This window comes from Mus pahari, chromosome 1 (genome assembly GCF_900095145.1).
Source record: "Mus pahari chromosome 1, PAHARI_EIJ_v1.1, whole genome shotgun sequence".
Lineage (NCBI taxonomy): Eukaryota > Metazoa > Chordata > Mammalia > Rodentia > Muridae > Mus > Mus pahari.
In genome coordinates this window covers 17,018,767-17,039,658 of record NC_034590.1, presented here as the reverse complement: position 1 = coordinate 17,039,658, position 20,892 = coordinate 17,018,767, and the positions used below count along the sequence as shown (strand labels likewise).

Sequence of the window (20,892 nt, the reverse complement as noted above, 5' to 3'; positions counted from 1 at the left end):
GAAGAAGAAGAAGAAGAAGAAGAAGAAGAAGAAGAAGCAGCAGCAGCAGCAGCAGCAGCAGCAGCTAAGGGCCGGGGATGCAGTTTAGCAGATGAAGTACCTGCCTCACAAGCCTGAGAATCTGACTTCCATCCCTAGAACCACGGAGAAAACTGGACACAGTGGCACACACTGCAATCTGTCTGCTGGGAAGGTAGGGACAAGTAGATTGCTAGGGCTTGCAGGCCAGCCAGCCCAGCCTGCTTGACAAGTTTCAGGTGGTGAGAGACCCTATCTCAATAATGCAAGGAGGATTGGCCCTAAGGAACATCACTGAAGGCTGACTTCTAGTTTCTACATGCATAAGCACACAACTGTATATACAGTTCACACACACACACACACACACACACACACACACACACACACACACGCGCGCGCGCACGCTGAGGACCACACTAAAAAGTCTCCACCATAGCTCAGATGACACAGAAATTGCCATGTGGCTCCTTGACACTTCTCCCTACACACCGAAGATATGGGGCAATGACATGAGCAAAAGCCCCAACTCATAGATGAGGGTAAACGATAGGGCGTCCAGGGATCTGGGCTGTCAGTTGGTTCTGCCATGCCTGACTGCTTGAGATCCATCATTTGCTCACAAAACACATACTGAGCACTGATCGAGTGTCAAGTACCAGGACAGACACAGTTGGACACAACCCATGAAGTCCCTGCCCTAGAAGAACTTCCGGATTAGCCGCCCTTAGGGAACACCTACAGTGATCAAGGGGACAGAAGAGGCTGGGCATGGGGACACATGTCTTTAACCCGGCCTTCCAGAGGCTGATACAGGAGGATTATTACAAGTCTAAAAAACAACCCGCTCTACCCAGTGAGTCCCCAGGTAGCTACATAGTGCGATACCTTGTCTCAAACAAATAGGGAGGTGGGGCTTGGAGAGATGGCTCAGAGACTGCTCTTGCAAAGGACCCAGGTTCTGTTCCCATCATCCACACGGTGGCTCACAACCATCAGTAACTTCAATTCCAGGGGATTTGATGCCCTCTTTTGGCTTCCATAGCATTGGGCATGCACATAGTACACATACGTTCATGTAGACAAAGCATGCATACATATGTACTTTTACTATTATTTAAAAAGTAGTGGAGGTGGATGCAAAGGCAGCCCCGCTGTGACATCTCTCATCCCACTGACTTCCAGGGTTGATTTGGATGAACTGGCTGGCTAGGCAGGTGACTCTTTCCTCGCTTACTGCTCCATGTGCGTCCCTCTTGAAGTGTGCACTCAGTCTAGGAGAATGGCCTTTCCTCAGAGGACAGCCATTCTTCAATCAAGGGCATGTGAATATTTGAAGTCCCCTGCCAGAGCCTCCAGACAAGCTCTCGGAAAGTGAAGGAGGGCTAGAGAGGTGGCTTAGGAGTTAAGAACATTTGTGCACAATCATTAGGACCAGAGTTCAGGACCCAGCATGCACGTAACAAGCAGGGTGTCCCATGCGTGCCTATAATCCCAGTTCTAAGGTATGATGGGTGGAGACAGGATTGCTGGGGGCTTTCAGCCTAGACACTGCCTCAAAGAAATAGGCAGACAGTGGCCTCCACATTCACCGTCCATGATATCATACACACACACACACACACACACACACACACACACACACACACACACGCACACATACACAAACAAAAACCAAACAAACTCCCACCATTTTTAATGAAGAGGTTGACAGAAAATGGTGTTTTGAGAGAGGCCAGATGACCTTATGTGAACTGAGTGGATAAGACACCCAGATAGATACCCCTAAAACCCGAAGAAGACGACACCCAGATATCCCTAAAACCTGAAGAAGACGACACCCAGATACCCCTAAAACCTGAAGAAGACGACACCCAGATACCCCTAAAACCTGAAGCGCCGCAGTAGCTGAGGATGCAAAGAGACCACGGAAGGGTCTGCTACATAAATGGTATAGAATCTTTGAAACCAAAACTTGCTAGTTCATCTATAGCATCCCGGCACTCAGGGGGCTAAGGCAAGAGGACTGTTGACAGTTAGGGCAAGTCTTGGCTACAGAGTGAGCTCAAGGCTATGCTGGGCACAGCATGAGACCCTACCTCAAGACTGACATCTACATAGATTGACAGATATACAAATAAGGAGATAGATATATGATGGATTGATATGTACATAGAATAGATAAATCTAATAGACTGTAAGCTAGATACATGAGACATACATACATGACAGACAATATAGACACAATAGACGATACACACACACCATTGACTTTCTTGTCTTCTATGGGAAGATAGATAACTGAGCCCCCAAAAGATCCATCTTGCTGGGTGAGGACCTCTAAACACCCTTGAAGGCCTTCCTCATATCTATGTCCTCTGGAAGGACCGTTCTTGCTTGTCCAGCCATCTCTAGTCTGTCTCTGAGAGCTTATGAGGAGGAAGGGCGGCTCTCACGCACCTTCCAAAGCCTGGGCCTAAGAGACTTAGTGACATTCATGATTCTCCCTAGAGTCTTATTTTAAAGACAGTGAAACTGAGGTTCAGAGAAGCTGGTTGCTAGGACTCTTTCCCCTAAGAGGTGGTGGGGCCAAGCTTGGAACGCAAACAGCCCTGCTGCTCAGCTACCACACCTCAGAGCTCCTGGGTAGGCTAGAATGTGGCAGAAAATTCCTGTTTGCTCTGAATTACATTGCCTTCCACGTGGCTCTCTATCCCCATGGCACCCGTTTACCCAGGAACACACACTGCCCATGCCTTGAAGGCTGCAGGCTATGTGCTATGGTCACTGTCCTCCAGAGAGAAGGCCAGGCATGGTCACTTGTAATTCCAGCAGTCAGGAGGTGGAGGCAGGCCAATCAGAAGCTCAAGGTGAACTTGTGTTATTAAGTGAGTTTGAGAAGAGCTTGGGCAACCTAAGACCCTGTCTCAAAGAGAAAAGCTCCGGGGGCCAAGAACATGGCCCAAGAGACGAAGGGCCTAGTGCACAAGCACAAGGACTTGAACTTGGATCCCCAGAACCCATGTGAAAGGCCAGATGCAGCTGTGAGAGTCTGTAACCCCCAGCCGGGAAGTAGAGAAAGGTGGGTTCTTGGAGCTTGAGTGAGTGAGGGTTCAGTGAGAGACACTCTCTCTCACAGAAAAGATAATGTGGAGGGTGACTGAGGAAGACACTTGATGTGTCTGGACTCCCTCTGGACTCCCCATACATACAACACACATGCATAAACACCAGCACACACATGTGCCCACACATGAGACAATCCATGTCTCTCCATGCTCAGCTCCCCTCTTCTTCACACTGTCCCATATAGTGCCTCTCTCCTCCAAGCCAACAGGGGCCTCTCAGGGCTCTTTAAAGTCCCCAGAGTGCAGAGGGCACAGGTGGTCTTTGAGCTTCCCCTCACCCTGCCCCCACCCAGCCCCACCCTGTCACCTTTGATCTTTTCGCCTTTACTCAGAGAGATCTCCCCCTCGCCTTGCGCCTGGTAGGACTTCACCGCCATGAAGGAGCGACCGGGGACCGCTGAATAGAGCTTCCTACGTCTGCCTCTGCTGCCCAGGGAGCCCCCAGGGCCCCCTGAGCCCCCAGTTCCCCCAGCCGGCCCATCTCGGGGTGTCCCGCTGGAGCTGCATACATAGAAGTTGTGAGAGGCAGGGGAGAGTGGAGGGACAAGGCACTTCTGGAGGGAAAAGGGTCCTTGGATGGAAGGAAGGCAGAACGTCAGGGTGGGGACAAGGATTGAGTGCTTTTCCAAGCTCTGGTGTCCTTGGGAGACCAGATGCACCCCCCACTCCCGTTTTAAGGCTCCCAGCTCCACCCCTCCCACGGTCTGCAAGTACAGCCTGATTCAGCTTCCTGAAGCAGCTCTGGCACATCGGAAGCTCATGAGCCTTCAGTGACTCCTAGCTTCCTCCTGGGGCAGGTCCAAGGCCACAGCCGACTGTTCCCAGCCTTCTCCACTTCCTTGGGACCTGGGACACACCTGGTGGGCCTCCCTCACTTCCTGACATCCGCAGAAATGGCCTTTCCTCCTGTCCTCTCAGCTCCCAGAGCTCCCTCCCTGGACTCGTACACAGCCTTGTACATTGCTTCCAAAGTCCTCGCCCACCCCAAGCCCCCATTCCCGCTCTCTTTCCTCTCCCCTCACCCTGCCATCTGTCTGTCCTCATAGGTTGCCGCCTTTTTCTTCCAGGGTTCTGTCTTACCATGCCAGGAGTGAGGTACCTACCCTAATGCCCTCATTTTACCCATGAGACAATTAGAGCTGCAGGTAGGTGGTATGGAACCCACCACGCCTGGGACAGAAGGTGGGCAGTTGGGCTGGCTGTGTGGGTGCTAGAATGGCTAGTTTGGGGGCAGGGCGGGGCTTAGTCCTGCCTACCTGGGCCGGCCTCGAGGTTGTCTCTTGGCGTCTTCAGGATGTCTCCCCCGGGATGGGGAGCGTGCCCGAGCGCCTCGGGGGCTGCTGGCACTTCTGAGGGTCCCACTACTGAGCTTGGTGCTGGGGGCCGAGGGCTGTGACTGGCCCTGGGGTCCTGAGGTAGGGCCAGGGGTCCCAGAGGAAGAGGCCCCTGGGGCCGAAAACACCATCCAATCAGGCAGCGCCATGCTCGTGTCGCTGTTAGCTCGCAGCAGCGCTGGGGGTACAGTCAGCCCTGCGCCTGGGGGTCCCCGACGCCGGGCTGCATACTTAGGGGACTCCTGAAAGGGTACTGAGAGCGAACAGCGGTGGTCAAGGGCAGGCAGGTAGGATGGGGAAACAGAGGCGGGTGGGGATCGTGAGGACAAGCGGTGGAGGGAGAGAAAGGTAGAGATGAGACAGTGAGGGTGGTGACCCGCTGAGTTATCCTCCCCTGCCCACCCCCCCTCGCTTCTCAGACATCTATGTGCCATTCTGACACCCTTCAATCAGACCACCCCAATATGAACCCTCGGTTTCTCCCTTACCCCAACTTCTTTTCACTCACCCACATCCTGTTCCCGATGGTTACGAATCAGTTCCCCCAGCTCAAAATTCCCAGCAATCACAGCCACCTGCAGGAGGGGTCCCGGGTGGTGGATGCTCAGGAGAGAGCAAGGACAGGTGGCATCTTGAACTCCTCTAACCCGGCCTTCCACTCAATCAACCCCCCCTCCACACCACTGTCCCCACGGACCCTCTCCCTTCTCCCAGACCAGGCAGCATCCCCCACAGGCAGTGCTTTTGGCCCCTGGTCCTCTGTGTCCCTCTCCCAGTCCCTGCGCTGACAATTGACCCAGAGCCCCGGACCTGGAAGGGTGTCTGTCCATTGTTATTTTTCACATCCTTGTTTGCTCCACGATAAAGGAGGATCCTGGCACAGGTCTCCTGAGCGTGACAGCCAGTGGTCCAGAAGGAGAGGAAAATGAATAATAGTAAGTTAGCGTGAGTAGCAGGGCTGTGGTGCTGGGGACTTCAGAAATGCTCTGACCTAAACCAGCACTGGCTGGGACAGCAGCCCCTCGACAGGGCAGCTCACTCTTTAAATGTGGCCAGTCAGAGAAGAGATGGACTATGTGCATAAACTACACTGGGAAGCTAGGCCTGGTGGCTCACGTCTGTCACCCTAGTTTACTTCAGAAGCTGAGGCAGGAGGATTACAAGGTCAAGGCCAGCATGGTCAACGTAGCAAAGGGCTGTCTCAGGATTAAAAAAGTAAAAGGTGAGCTTGCGATGTAGACCAGTTGCAGAGCCTCTGGCTAGAGTCCCCCAGTGAGGAAATGTTCTGTAACATGCATGTTACACAATACAGTGTGTAAATAAATATGGGGTTTCAAGGACTCAGGATGCAAAAAATATATCCCTAGTAATTTTATGTGGATTTCATATTGCAGTGATAACACTTGTAGTAACATCAGGTTAAATAAAATCCGCTGCAGACACAAAGCTGCCTGCTTCCTTTCCCTTACTTGTTGTGTCTGCCGCGTTGAGGAGAGGCAGCTAACCTTTTTCTAGGGGATGTTTTGGGGCAGGAGAGGTCTGAGCTGTGGTCTTTCCACCCTGAGAGGTGCTGGGTATCCCTCGTTTCTACCACCAGACTCCACAAGTTGTCTCCTGCTAAGGGGGTTGGGCTCCAGAGGTGGCTAAGTATCCCGTGTAGACAGAGGTACCTCTGAGCTCTTTGAAGAGCTTCCTGCTTGTGTGCCAGGCACCAAGCTTCAGAAAGGAGCTCACCGAGTCGCCCCGCAGAAATCACTGTGGTGATTTCACAGATGGGGAAACGAAGCTCTCGGCATCGTTCAAGGTCACGTGGCTGGTGAAGGCTTGAGCTCAGATTCCGTTCCAGGACTGTGTTCGTGCATGTGTGTCTGTGTGTGGGGATGATAACGTGTATGGCGTGTGAATGTGTTCCTGTGAGGGACGATGCCCACATGGAGGTCAGGAGACAATGTTTGGGACTCTTGCCTGATGTTGCCCATGTCATCATAGTTGGCCCATGAGGTTTGTTTGGGAGGGGCAGCTCTTTGTCTCTACTTGCCATCTCCCTATAGGAGAAGTGGGATCACATATTCATGCTACATCAGTTTGTGTGTGTGTGTGTGTGTGTGTGTGTGTTCTTGAGATTTGAACTTAGGTCTTCATGCTTGCATGCAAGTGCTTTTAAGCTCCGAGCTCCCCAGTGCCCTAGGTCTGTCTTAATTGCACTCTCTGCCAGACTTAGAAGGAATAGTATATGCAGCATAAAGGATAGGGGGCCAGGTGGGAGATAATGGGGGGACATACACATATACATGTCACCTAGCACTCCCCATCACTCTGAGCTAAACTAGGTCTCTGAAATGACCCGAGGCCTCAACCAAACAACCCGCTTGGCTAGCTCACCTCAACCTCAATACCTACCACATTTCCTTGCTCCAACCATGCTGGCTACTTCCTCCCATATGGGCAAACCTCTGCTCAAGGGCCTTTGAACCTACTGATCTAAAGAGCTGCTTGGAATTCGCCATCCATCGACTTCTACACAACACACTCGCTTCATTTGAGTTTTTACTAAAGCATAGTCTTTTTCAGAGAGCTTTTCCCTCACCGATCCGTCTTCTGCTCTTTGCCTGAGACAGGGTTTCGGGATAGCCTGGACTAGCTGTGCAATCCACGCTGGCCTCACATGTGTGGCAATCTGCTTGTTCAGCCGGAATGCTGACAGGAGTCGCTCACATCTCCTTCTCTCTCTCTTTCTCTCTGACGCTCTTGCATAGATAAGTGTTCTCTTATATTAACCCATTTCCTTCAGAACACTGTATGCCAGAGATCCCATATTCTATGTTACCAGCTCTCTCCAGGGTAGGTCACATAGAGGCATGGGTGCATGATGCCTCATCCAGCTGTGCCCAGCCTACAGGGGTTGCCCAGGAACATTTACTCAGTGGAAGAATGTCATCTGGTCTTTGTCTTGACCTGAACAAACCTACACAGGCCTGCAGTTCCACTCCACTCTGGCTCCCTTGAACGTGAATTTTGAAGTGCCTCTTTATTACACCTTCTTCATAGGACCCCCGCTAAGTATATACTTTGCACTCAATTCAGGCCTGTTCTACAGGATGGGAACAGAGCAGGCAACATTTGTGCCTAAACCCTTGCAGCCAGTTACTGGAGCGAGCAGGGTGTGACCCTGGCTTTCAGATCCTAGTGTTTGTCTGTCTGGGTCTGACTGTTAACATTACTTGGTGGATAACAAAGCAAGCCCAGTTTGTGCTCTGCCTGTGTTGTGTGTAGCATGTACAACCTCATGCATGTATAACTGCATATATAACTGCATATTCCCATGCTGCCACAGATGTATGTTTTTTCATGCTTTCATACTCCCCACAGTCCACCTCGAGGGGCATGGGGCCATAGTACGGTTCTCAAGCTTCCTAGTTTCTCCTGTGCCTGACCAAGTTTAAATGTCCAAGTCCTAGTGAGTAGCTCCCTCCACTGTGCACCTGGAAAATCTTGTGTTTATTTACAAACTAGCACTTATCTCATGGGATATTTGTTTGAACATCCACCAGAGTGCGAGCTTCCTTCACCTTCCCTGAGGCTGGCACCATCTCTGCTTCATCTCCCATCCCCAGCACCTGGCATCAAGCACACAGTAGGTGCTCAAAAAAATGCACTTGGAAGAGATGAAGATGGAAGATGTGGAACTGCCAATCAAACTTCATTTGCTCAAGCAATTATTCCATTATTCATTCATTTGTTGAGTCATTCAATCTGTCAAAAACAGCAGCCACCTGTCAAGAGGTCTGAGCCCAGAGCTGTGCAGAGTTCTGCTAGAGGTCCATCCACAGCTCCATCACTCATTCAATCTGTCATGCATTCATTCATCTGCTCACTGCACACAATGCAGTGAGGATTACTGTTTGTTGAGGGCTTGGGACAGAGCAGTCTATGAGATTCTCTCCCCACTCTTGAGAGAGAAACACAGTCTAGGACTGGACCACCAGCAGGGGCTACATGTACATATCACAGGGTTAAGGGGACAGACAGCAAAGGGTGAGGGTCAGACCTGGGTCAGATAGGTGGATGAATGGACAGACCGTATATAAATAGATGGAGGGATGGGTTCAGGGATGGATGCATGGATGTAAAATATTGCCATGTTCTGGGAGGTTGGGATAGAACCAGAATCTACCAGATCCGGTTCCCACCATTGAGAGGCCCATTACTTAGGGAATCTGACGTTTGCCAGGAGGATGGATGGGTGGATAAAGGATGGACGGGCAGAAAGATGGATGGATAGATGGCTAGGTTGACTGGTATGTAAACAGATGGATGGACAGGTGGATGGGTGTATTAATGGATGGATAAGTCAATGTGTAGATGAATGGATAGATAGATTGACTGGTGGTGGAGAGGTGGACAGACAGATGGGTGGAAGTGTATATACATGGGTGAGTGGGTGTGTGGCTGAATAGATAGATGCATTGGTAATGAATGAATGGGTGATTAGGTGAATGAAGGATGGATAGATGGTGAGTAGGTGGATGGATGAATGGATGGGCGACTGGGTGGGTGAGTGGGTGTGTGGACAAATGGGTAGAAGCTAGGTGGTGAATGGGTTTATTGATGTGCCCACGGGCAGCTGGATGGCTAGGATGAACATAGATGGGGAGAGAGGTGGATGATGAACTCATATTTGCTAATCACGTACTGGAGCTGATAGCAAGCAGAATGTTCACCTGTTTGACCTTTTGTGTGAAGGATATTCATGACTGACCCATTTCACAGATGGAGGGGGCTGCTGGGGGAAAACTGAAGAAGGCAAAGCCACACGCTCATCTGGCCCTCTGTGGGGACTAGTGGCTGCTGTATAATTCTCTGCACTCGATTTTCCCTGCTCAGATGGATGCCAGCCTTCTGACCGCATCCTGGCAATTGACACTGATGATGATACTAATAATAACAATTATTATCACGGCTGTCTTCTAGGGATGAATACTTAATGCACACGACCACTCATCCCTTTCAATCAGCTGACACGGTTCCCATTTCAGGGGGGACAAGGCCTCAGACAGTGGAAGGCACTGGTTCTGGTTCTTCCTGGGTGTGCGGAGCTGGGGCTTTTTCTCCCTGTGTCAAGCACCTGCCTGGGAGTCAGAGGTCCTGGCACAGAGGAGCAGTAGAGACAGCAGCAGCAAGCGGGAAGGAAATGCCAGCACTGTGTTGCTGGGTTTGAGGAACGCCAGTCCTCCCTTGGCGTCGAGCATCCTGCTCACTGCCACAAGGCGGCACTTGGATACCCGCCATATCCCCAGCACTGGGAGTTCTCAGGAGGCAGAAGGGGCTAGGGCTGTTTTGGAAGACTTCCTGGAGGAAGAGGGGGGAGCAGATCAGCAGCATCCCAGCCAGTGCTGCCCTCCCTACCCTGAAGTCCCCCAAGCAGCTCTTCAAGGGCAAGAATCTTGCTGTGTGTGTGGGGGGGCTGTAGCTCCAAGGGGCTTGGCTAACTGGGGGTCTCTTGGTACTTGGGTGGCAAAGGGGTCTCAGCTCTTGCTGGCAGCAGACCCATTTGGTGAGACCTTTGTCTCCTTTTTACAGACCATCTCTCCCCAGAATTCCTGGAGAGGGACCCTCCATACGACATTAAATTGCTAAAGATACAACACTCTCATCCCCAGGCTTCACTGTGTTCACGGCTCTGCCTTCTGCAGACTGAACTTGCCTGGCCTCTTGTCTTGTACACAGCTTGTGCTCCCTTCCTGGAGCACTCTGCTCCACTCATCTGCCTCTGCTGTCTTGACATCCTTCAGAAACCCACTTCCACCCAAGTCCAGACATGGCTCTCAAGGGAACATGATTCTCCATAACTTTACTGAGCACCAAGGATTAGACCAGAAGCTCAGTATAAAGCTTGGAGCCGGACACAGGGAAGAAGCTCATTAAACATGATGGGCAGATGGATGGGTGGATGATGGCTGGATAGAGGATGGGTGGGTAGGTGGATAGATGGGTAGATGGATGGATGGATGATGGGTAGGTGGATGAATAAATGAATGGATGATGGGTTTATGGGAGTGGATGTATGGATGAGTAGGTGGATGGGTGGATGGATGGAAGATGTGTGGGTGGTAGACAGAGGGATGGATAAGTGAGCGTATAGATAGATGGATGATGATTGGATGATGGATGTGTGAGTAGGTAGGTAGATGGATGGATAAGTAGATAGGTTTGTAGATGGGTAGATGGGTAGATGATAGATAAGTGGATGGATGGGGAGATGAGTTTGTAGATATACTGATGAATGGGTGGGTGGGTAGATGGGTGAATGAATGAGTGGGTGGGTGGATGAATGGATGAGTGAGTGGATGAGTGGATGAATGAATGGGAGATGGATGGATACATGAGTGGATAGTAGATAGGTGAATGGATGGATGGATGGATGGATGAAAATAGTAAATGAGCAGAGGTTGCAGAGATAGGAGTTTGAGTGGAGAGGGCTTGAACTGGTGTGAAGCATGTGCCTTTGAAGGGGCAGGTAGACACTGCTTGAGCTGACCTTGTTGTAGAGAGCACAGATGTGCAGGGCCGTGTTTCCCGAGGCATTCTGGGCTCCAGGCTCAGCCCCATAGAAGAGCAGGTGTTCCAGGTGCTGAGAGTGCCCTCGTTGGCAGGCCTGAGGGGACAGGACGTGCACGGCCCCGGTTAGACCTCATCTGACTCCAAGGCCCTCTTCCTGGAGGCCAGGAATCTCTGCGTCCACGTCCCCTTCTAATTTTTGCCTCTGTTCTTGTTCAGAGACCCAGGACGTTAGCTTCCTGACTCTAAGCATTCAGTTACTCCACTGTATAAATACCCCAGGCTAGCCCTTCAGGTGAATCAAGCAACCAGCCTCATCCATTGATCTATCCCTGGAGTGAGTTCTTTCTGCCTTTTCCTCTTTGAGGAAATCCCACTCCTCTCTCTGTAAGGAAATCTGCCATCTCTTTCATATCCCAGCCCCTTGGATGCTGCAGAGCTCAGGCATCCAAGCTCTCCCCAGTACTTGGGACTGAATCCGGATACCTGGTGGATTTCCTGCCAGCCATTCTCATCCGAAACGCCCAGCTGGGCCCTGTTGTACAGAAGTAGCTCGCAGCAGCGGGGATCTCCCCCAACCATAGCTGTGTGGAACAGGGGGGTCAGCCCTCGTCGGTCCTTGTAGTTGGGGGAGCCCCCAAGGTCCAGAAGTGCCTAAGGAGGGACAGCAGAGAACTCAGGAAGAAAGGACAGATGGCAGCTCTAGTTTCAAGGGCTGGTAGGGAGGTAAGCCTTGAATGATACATACAGGCTCATTTCTGCTCTAATGCGTGTGCGCGAGTGTGTGTGCGTGCGTGCATGTGTGTGTGTGTGTGTGTAGTGCACATGCACGTGCAAGTGTGCTCACACACTCACGGAGGCCAGAAGTCAGTGCTACGCATCTTGAATTGATCTCCACTTTGTTTTTCGAAAGTCTCTCAATGATCTCAGAGTTCATGGATCCAGATAGAACAGCTGACTAGTGAGACCTGGGTGACTCCTGTCTCTGCCTCCTCCCTGGCACTGAGGTTATAGGCACCTGCCACCACACTCTGCTTCTCTGCTCAAGTATTCGTGCTTGCACAGACTCCACGGACTGTGCCATCTCTCCAGCCCCTCTGATAGTCCTTAGACGCTGAGCCAGGCTTTGCCCAATCTGCACTAGTCCTAGTCATTAAGAACAATGAGAAGACAAGGCAGATGGCGTCACAGGACCCTCTCGCTCTGACATGCAGTCAACCTTTCTCTAGTGGGAGACTCTCGATGAGCCAATGGAGGGTGTCCACGACCATAGGTGTCTTAATTCATGGCAGAGTTGTAGGGAAGGCAGATGGAAGGATAGAGGTCTACGTGTTAAGAATGTCCCCAGTCAAGTGCAGGAGCGCCCAGACACCCAGGACGGGAAGCCTAGGAAAGGCAAGCCTGGGGTGAACCCATGTCGAGCCAGCCTCCTTCAGGGTGGGGGTTCTAGGGGAAAGAGAGGAAGGGTGCAGAGCGGGAAGGAGTCTAAGCTTGTATAAGAACAAGTGTGACAGTTGTCCCTGTGCAGACAGCTCATAGCAGCTCTGTGCAGCAGGACACTACAGTGAACTGTCCCCAGTGGTGTCATCCAACATGATGGCCACAGGGGGGCGATGAGTACCTGGCTGACTGGTGAGTCCAAGGAAGTTCGATTTTAATTTTATTCCACTCTAATTAATTTAAAACTAGACAGCCTGGTGTGACCAGTGGTTAAGGGGCTTGATAGTAAAGATCTGAAACCACACAGACAGACAGACATATAGACAGACAGACACATGCAAAGAATATCCATTGATTCTGGCTATAAACAGCAATTATTCTTGCCAAGTGTTTGTGAAAAGAGGGGTCATCAGTGAACCGGGGTGTCTGTGAATGTGGGTGTGTCTCAGGAAGCAGCCTACCCTGACCTATGCCTAAAGAGGGATCAGATGACCTGCTAACGACAGAAGAAAAATGAATATTTTAAAATAAGACTGCATGCAGGGGCTGGGGGTGGGGTGGGGTGGGCAGCTCAGTTAGTGAAGTGTTTGTCATGTAAACATGAAGGCCCCAGCTTGGTCTCAATAATCCATGTTAAAAAGTGGCACACGGTTGCAGTCTCAACGCTGGAGAGGCGGAGACAGGTGTATTTCTGGGGCTTGCTGGCCAGCCAGATACGCCTAATGGGGGAGCCCTGAGTACCAGTGAAAGCCCCATCTGGAGAAATACAGTGGCTAGTTCCTGAGGAATGGTAGCTGGGGTTATCCTCTGGCTTCCACATGTATACATGCCTGCTCATAGGTTCCACACGCATGTGCCTGTACACACACACACACACACACACACACACACACTGCACACTGCACACTAATGTGTTCTGTGCATTTTCTGGGCACAGAGTGCTAATTTGTTTGGGAAAGCATGTTTTGTTTCTTTGATGGGAGAGTCTCATGATGCCATGATGCCACCGTTAACCTCAAACTCACTCTGTAGTGTGTGTGTGTGTGTGTGTGTGTGNGCGCACGCGCGCGTGTGCATGTGCATGTGTGTGTGTGTGTGTTTCCAGATCTTGGCTATCAAGACCTTACACACCTCACCCTCCTTCCCCTACCTCCCTAGTGCTGAGATGCCAGACTTGTGCCTCCACACCTGGTTTTTGGAAGGTGTGCTTTGCATCTTAGGTGTGAGAAGGGTCTGGATTTGTCTGCGAGAGAATGTGTGTGTTGGGAGGTGAAGTGCTAGGCTAGGAAGCATGAAGGGAGGGGCGATTTTCAGGCTGTGCTTGGAGGTGGTCTCCCTAAGCAGCCAGGACTCATTTTCTGTGCTCTAGGGCCCTCGAAGGCAGGGACTTCAGGAAGGCAGAGGTAGGGTGTGCACTGGCTGGGCAGAGGGAAGGGAGCCGTTCTGAATGCTCAGGGAGGAAGCTTTAGTGGAGGGGGAATATACCCGGGCTCAGTCACAACCAACTTGTAGACTAAGCCAGGGCGTCTGGAAGACTGACAACAGGAGCTGTGTACTTGACAGTGTGTGGAACAGGCTTTGTGGTGGGGACATAGAGGGACTGTTTGGGTTGGGGAGCAATGAGAAAGGATGCCATGTAACCTAGGCCAGTCTTGAATTCCTGAGTGCTAGGATTGCAGGTGTCTACATCAGGGGGATTCCTCTGATCAGAAATGAAGAGAGTAGGGTTGGAGAAACAAAAGGGAAAGGAGAAAGGGCCCCAGTCTGGGGACTACAGCAGCCTCACCGTGAGTGCCAGGCAGTGCCGGGCACATGCAGCTTTGTGAAGTGCTGTCATGCCATCCCGGGCCCTGAAGTCTATGTGCGCCCCGCCCAGGCACAGCGTCCGAATCACCTCTACTGAGCCTTCTGTCTGGGCTGCCAGGGTCAAAGGTGTCTCTGATGGGCAAGAGAAGACCTTCAGAGGCGCGCCTTTTGCCTCCACCTCCAGACTCTACCCCCAGCCTCCTAGCTCGGACCTCCCCCCCCAACCTTTGGTCCCTCAGTCTCACCCTCTGGGGTTGAGGTGATGTCCTTGGCCTCTCTACCCAACCCTGCTCCTCACCCCAGTCCTTCATGGCCCATACCCCTTCCTACCTCCTGAATCTGAGTCGTGGTAGTTGGGGTCCAGCCCCTTATCCAGCAGCCTCGCCACCTTGTCAGACGTCCCAAGCTGCACATATTCCAGGAACTTCTTCAACCCCGTCTAAATCGCGTACAAAAAAAGGCAGGCGTGTCAGGGAGATCAGGGAGAGTGCTTGAAGAAAGCCAGTGAGAGCCAGCACTACCTACCCAGTGGAAACACACAGCCAGCCCTTTGCAAAGGCAGAAAGGAAGTCTGCTGTGGAGGGGTCATGTCAGTTATCTTAGTGCTCGGGGCAGAGACAGGAGCATGGTGAGTTCTAGATGCATCTAGGCTGTATAAGAGACTCTGAAAAGTAATATTCTAATACCGAAGGGTGGTTTGAGTGAAAATAACCCCCACAGGCTCACAGGGATCGGCAGGATTGGAGTGGGCGTGGCCTTATTGGAGGAAGTGCATCCCTGGGGGTATGAGGCCTCAGATGTTCTAGCTGTGTTCAGTGGCTCACTCTCTCTCCCCGATGTCTGAGGCAGATGTGGAACTCTCAGCTACCTCCACAGTGTGCCTGCACGCTGCCATGTTTCTCACCATGATGAAGAGGGACGAAACCTCTGACCCTGTCAGCCAGACCCAAGAAAAATGTTCTCCTTTATTAGAGTTGCTGTGGTCATGGTGTCTCTACACAGCCATAAAAACTCAAAGTCAAAGGGAGACTGAGCTGTGTTGAAGTCCACACTGATGGCAGGTGTTCTCAAAGGACTATATCCTTAATGCTACTGTTTTGATACACAATCCACAAGAAGGTAATTAAAATCCCATGGCCTGGGGGTGGTGGGATGGCTCAGCTGGGGTAATGGTGCTTGTGGCTAAGCCTGCTAACCTGAATTTGATCCCCCAGAACACACATAGAGAAGGAGAAAACTGAGCTCTAGAAATTACCCTTTGACCTCCACATGGGAGCCATGACATGAACATGCCACCCCACCCCCACCAGACACATACAATAAGAAAGAAAGAAACAGACATAACTTTAAAAGGGCATTATGGGGGCTGGAGAGAAGCCTTAAACTGTTAAGAGTTCTTGCTGCTCTTACAGAGGAATCCGAGTTCAGTTCCCAGCACCTAGCAATGGCAGGTACACGCCAGCTTCTGAACTTCTAACGTTTCTAGCTGCTTTGGGTGGCTGCGCGCGCACGCGCGCACACCACACACACACACACACACACACCATTAAAAATAAAATAAATGTTGGAAAAGGATGCAGTGGAATTTTGGGGCTGTTTTTGCAGTGTGACTCAGCTCACACCTGTCACATGTACAAAGGAGCCACACATGGCCACTGGCTCCCACAGTGGATGGCACAGGTAGGGAGGAGAAGGCACGGAGGGGGCGGGGAAGATCGGGATTGGATGGTGTGGGAGAGAGAAGCCTGGAGGAAAAACCTGATCAGGGAATTTCTTCCCATTAAATGTCAAGAATTACTTCCCTCTGGCCGGAGGAGCCTCCTAACTTCCTCCTAACTCCTAGAGGCCCAGGGCAGACAAGGTCATGAGGAAACAGAATAAATGTGCCTGAGGAAAAAAAGAGCAGAGCCTGCGGAGACACAGGCACAGGACTGGGGAACTGTGGATGCCTATGAAATACTAGCCAGGCAGAAATTGGCGATGCATGGTAAGAAAAGGGCCCTAGGTGCTCCCAAGCAGAGAAGGCAGTTAAAAGAACAGATCGGAGGGCTAGGGGTCAAGCTTGTTATGCAAGGATGGAGCCTCAAGTTTGATTCCACAGGGCCCACGTAAGACAGCCAGGGGTGCTTGTGTGCACTTGTAATCCCACGGCTGGGGAGTTGAGATAGACGTTTCTCCAGGTCCTCCTGGTCAGCTCGTCTGGCCTCGGTGGCCAGTAAAAGACTGTATTAAACAAGGTGAGGCCAGTGAGATGGCTCACCAGGCAACGAACGAACGGTGCCTGCCACCAAGTCTGACCACGAGTTCCATTGTCAGGATCCCTACGGTGGAAAGAGAATACTGACTTCCCCAAGTTGTCCTCTGACCTCTCAGGTGTGCCCATCCATGCACTCACCAGCGCCACCAGCGCCACCAGCACCAGCAGCACCAGCACCCATGACCATACCAGGCAAAGATGGCATCAGTCTGGGCAGGTGAGGCCACAGAGGGCAGTGGGAAGGGGGTGTGTTGAAGATGAAGGGGTGTCTCCAGACAGGGTGCACCCTCAAAGTTAACCGGGGGACTTGGCGTAACTGAGGCCTTGGCAGAGGGAATGGTTGCTGGGCAGAAACTGGAAAGGAAGGCGACAGACAGGGTATGCTCCGGCGCCAGGCGCAGCAGGGCATTCTCACCTTCGTGTGCAGCTTGGCCAGCTGTTTCTCATCCAGGTTGGTCTGTTTGTAGACTCGGGTCTTGTAGCGGAACTGAGGCCAGGGGTGGAATATGAGGGGACACACAGACTTATTAGATTCTTTGTTGGGGAGCAATATCTGACCCTCCTCTCATCCTCCCAGAATGAGTTCAGGGTTAGCATGGACATGGTCGTAGGTAGGAGCGACCTTTCCAAGAGTACCGGGTCATTAAGGTCTATAGCACTATAATCCCTCCCTTATAAGTATAAGCATGGGACACCCCACCACACACATACATGGAATGTTCTAGAACGACTATGTAGTTGGGATTCCCTCATTTGATGGCGTAAGGAGTTTAGGGAGAGGAAAGGACACCATCAGAGGCAACTCAGCTGGTGACTTGGACTCTGGGAGACTCTCGAAGAGCCCACCGGGGGGTTCTTTAGGAGTTGGAGTGGATGGGTTCTGTGGCCTCACCTCCAGGTAGGGTACCCCCTTCTCAAAGGACTGAGGGTACTCTCTTAGAAGCCTCTCCTCCTCCAAGAAGTTGGCATCCCGGCCTGAGGTGGCTGGCTGGAACAGTCCATAGTTAAGCACGTCCTGTAGACTCTCGCTCAGGGCACAGAGTACTTGCTGTTTGGCCGTCCAGATGGTGGCATCTGGGTTGAAGCGTAGGCATTTCTGGTGGGAGACAGGATGTCTGGGGCTAGGTTGGGTCAAGGGTATGAGGGTCAAGGGTAGGTTGGAAAAGGAATAAGATTCCAGCTAGGTCTGGGATTGAGGTGGAGAAAGACTTGGCCAACGCGTCTGTCGGCTGGCAGGTGAGTGGCCACTCACCGTCTGGTGCAAGTCAGGGATGCCAATCCTGAAAACCATCATGCTGAAGTGGGCGTCGTCAGGGACAGACATGGAGCGTCCCTGGAGGCCTCGGGTAGAGGCCAGGTTACCAGGTGCTCCGCTGCCCCGGCCCCGAGTCCCCTGGGGGCCTCTTCCTGGCCCGTCTGGGGAGCTGTCCGATTCTGAGCCCCCCTCGGGACACTCGCTGGCACTGTGTCGTTCCTCGTCCTCGCTTGTCGCGGGGCTGTGGGTCATCGTGGGGCCACGGGGCGACGGGGGACAGCAGCATCACAGGCAGCTGAGAAAAGCAAGGGTGATCCTCACTGTAGGGCCACCCAGAGGCCACCAGTACCAGTAGATAGACACAGGGGCAGCCACGGGAGACTAGACATGCCCTCAGCCCTCGTTTGCACCCCCTCTGCAGCCTTCCTGGCACCTTTCTCCTCCCTGTCCTTGGCCCTGCTTGCAGCCCCCCACACCCCCCTGCGCTCCACTTTGTGGCTGACCCAGTGTGTCCTAGAAATCACAGAATCACCGCGGGAGCTAGTGGCCCACTTTGTCAAACTACAAAAAAATGGAGCTAAAATTAGCTAAGGACAGACAGGTGGACCAATCCACCCCGGCATCCTGCCCTCCTGGCCAGAGCCTGGCCCCTTCACCCCAGGGAGGTGGAGACTGACTTTTATAGTAAAGGTGAGATGGAGGTGTGAGTTTTGAGCCTAGGGCAGCAGGAGGTGCCCGAGAGCTGGTGACTTCACTGAAGTGTGGCTGACCACATGTTTAGAGGGCTGCTGCCGCCCGGGGAATGAGCTGTCCCTGTAGGGGATGGAGGGACACGAGTGGGGGTGGATGAACAGAAAAGAGAAGTTCCCCTGAGCTGGGCCCAAGGGACCGATGATGAGAGGTTACTGGGGCGTGTGAAGAGGATGTGTGGGTGGATAGGGAGGCTGGCCCTGGCTCTGGCTGGAAAGTCCAGGTGACAAGCTGTGGTGGCCTGGGTGGGTGTGGGCAGCTGCAGGTGACCTGTGGGTGTTTCAGGAATGGCACAGCAGGGTGGGTGGGCTGGCACTGCTTGGTACTGGCGGCTCCACCTAGGAGAACTTGGATTGGGTGGGGTGTCTGGGGAGGAAGCTAAGAAGTGAGCTGCGACAATATGGGGACCAGGAGATGGGGAGGGTCGTCCCTCTCAAAGTGGCCTACTGAGGGGTGGCTCCATTCCAAATGCGGTCCTCTTCTCTCCTGTTTGCCACCCCCTACTCCCCACTCTAGAACCGGAAAGCAGAATGTCTGGTCTGGTCCCTCCCACCCCACACCAGGCCCGGCTCCTGCACCGTTGCCATGGAGATGGGAAGCAGTGGAGGGTACTGCTGACTTTGGGGGAGTGGGGATGGGCTGGGGGGAGGGAGGGTTGGGGAAGGAAAGATGAAATGTTTAAGGAAGAGAGTTCCAAGAACTGTAGGCGAGCAGGCGTCTAACCACGGGTTGAGGAACCCTCCCCCTCGCGGGGACCGAGCTCTGAAGCACCCCATCCCAGGTACCCGGCCTTGTGGCTCAACCCGCTGGGCTCGGGAGGAGACCCGGGCCTCCAGCTCAGTCGGCTGACCGCCCTACACCACATCCCGCCTGGCAGTGTGACCTCAGCCACTCCCCCTCGGCTGACCCTGGCTGACATCCCCTCTGCAGCCCCAGCTCTGCAGGAATGGGGTGGCAGGTGGGATAAAAGGTCAGCAAAGGTTAGGTCCCCCATAGCGCGGGCTCTACTGCCCCAACACCCAGGACAGCTCGGGGCCCCTCCCCCTCCGGCCTCGAGGGAGGGAGCGGGCACACTCCGCCGGGGCGGCATGAATCAAAAGCTCGGCGGCTAAGAATAGCTGGCACGCAGCTGGTACCGAGACGGGCTGAGGAATCGGCGGGGGGGGGTGGCTAAGGGGAGAGAGGGGGTGCCCTGAGAGGCTGCGGGGGGACAGGGGACGGCTGGCGTGGCCAGGAGCCGGGCCCGGGGAGAATGAATGGAGGTGGAGGAAGGCGGGAGCAGGGAGGTTGGTGAAAGAATAGCCTCGGGTCGGGAGAGGGAGCTGGGACTGGGGGCGGGAGCAGAGGGGGCGCGCCGGCCTGCGGAGAAGGAACCTGAGGCGCGATGGGCACGCGAGGCGCGGGTGGGAAGGAACTACAGACGCCTGGAAGGGGCGCCGGGTCCAGGCGTCGTAGGAGGCTCTGGCCCAGACCCTGGGTTGGAGTGGTTGGGGACCAGGGTGACCTAGGGGAGGGGCCCAGGTGTGCTGGGGTGGGCGAGGCGGGGGAGTGGCCGAGCCGGGTTGGGAGGCGGGGACCAGGACCCAGTCGGGGCCCCGGAGAGCCTCGGAGACCAGTTCGGCTTAGGGGGCGCAGCACGTGGGGGATGGGGCACACCCTCCTAACAAGGATACGATCTGGGACGGGGCACTCGGGACCGGGTCGCAACCCAATTTGATGTCACCCGTAGGGGCCACGCTACCTTCCACACCCTCACCCCCCCCCATACACACACCCTAAATGTACACCCAGGCCGGAGCCGGCGCCAGGCCAAGGACATCCGGGGCGCCTCCGCCCTCTCCCGCAACCCCAGTTGTCGAAATTGCACCCCACCCCAGAACCTCCCTGTAGTGCCCCGTGCCCTTACCTGCCTGGCGGGGCTGCTGAGTCCCGGTCGGCGGCGCCCGCGGCCCCTCCCCCCTCCCCCCACCCCCCACCCCCCCGAATACGGGGGACCCTCAGGCCATGCCCCACCGCCCCGGAGGGCGAGCGGGCCGGGGAGGGGGCGGGCGAGGGCCGGGGGGAGGGCGGGGGGGCCGCGGACCTCACCCCCCCCGCGGGCCGGGCCAGGCCATCCGCAGCGCGCCCCCCTTTCTGCCGCGCCCGCGCGCCCCTCCTTGCCCGCCCCGGGGCTGGGGTCCGGCCGGGCTACGGGCGCCGCGGCTCCCTCCGGCTCTGCCTCCTCCTCCTCCTCTGCCAGGGGCCGCCGCGCCGCCGCCTGCTCCTGCTCGGCGCCTCCACTGCCACCCGGCTCGCTCTCTCTCGCACTCGCTGTCTCTCCCTCACCCGGTCTCTCTCTCTCTCTCT

General features: G+C 53.9%; 2 protein-coding genes across 6 annotated transcripts in view; one reads left to right on the top strand and one right to left on the bottom strand.

The window, feature by feature from the left end:
- Positions 1-20,886, bottom strand: part of Shank1 (SH3 and multiple ankyrin repeat domains 1) — a 49,747-nt gene extending 28,861 nt beyond the window's left edge. For all 5 annotated transcript variants that reach the window (XM_021188477.2, XM_029534821.1, XM_029534822.1 and 2 more), the window contains exons 1-12: positions 20,453-20,886; positions 17,794-18,091; positions 17,434-17,637; positions 16,957-17,028; positions 14,615-14,723; positions 14,265-14,416; positions 11,525-11,692; positions 11,019-11,135; positions 5,291-5,368; positions 4,989-5,055; positions 4,403-4,733; positions 3,454-3,647 (exon numbers count right to left, since the gene is read on the bottom strand). In XM_021188477.2, coding sequence (XP_021044136.1) covers positions 3,454-3,647; positions 4,403-4,733; positions 4,989-5,055; positions 5,291-5,368; positions 11,019-11,135; positions 11,525-11,692; positions 14,265-14,416; positions 14,615-14,723; positions 16,957-17,028; positions 17,434-17,637; positions 17,794-18,048 — 1,747 coding nt within the window. In that variant the 5' untranslated portion in view covers positions 18,049-18,091; positions 20,453-20,886. The remainder of the gene's footprint in view (positions 1-3,453; positions 3,648-4,402; positions 4,734-4,988; positions 5,056-5,290; positions 5,369-11,018; positions 11,136-11,524; positions 11,693-14,264; positions 14,417-14,614; positions 14,724-16,956; positions 17,029-17,433; positions 17,638-17,793; positions 18,092-20,452) is intronic.
- Clec11a (C-type lectin domain containing 11A) overlaps positions 19,765-20,892 on the top strand; it is a 7,052-nt gene continuing 5,924 nt past the window's right edge. Inside the window, exon 1 of the mRNA XM_029534832.1 lies at positions 19,765-19,832. Coding sequence (XP_029390692.1) covers positions 19,803-19,832 — 30 coding nt within the window. The 5' untranslated portion in view covers positions 19,765-19,802. The remainder of the gene's footprint in view (positions 19,833-20,892) is intronic.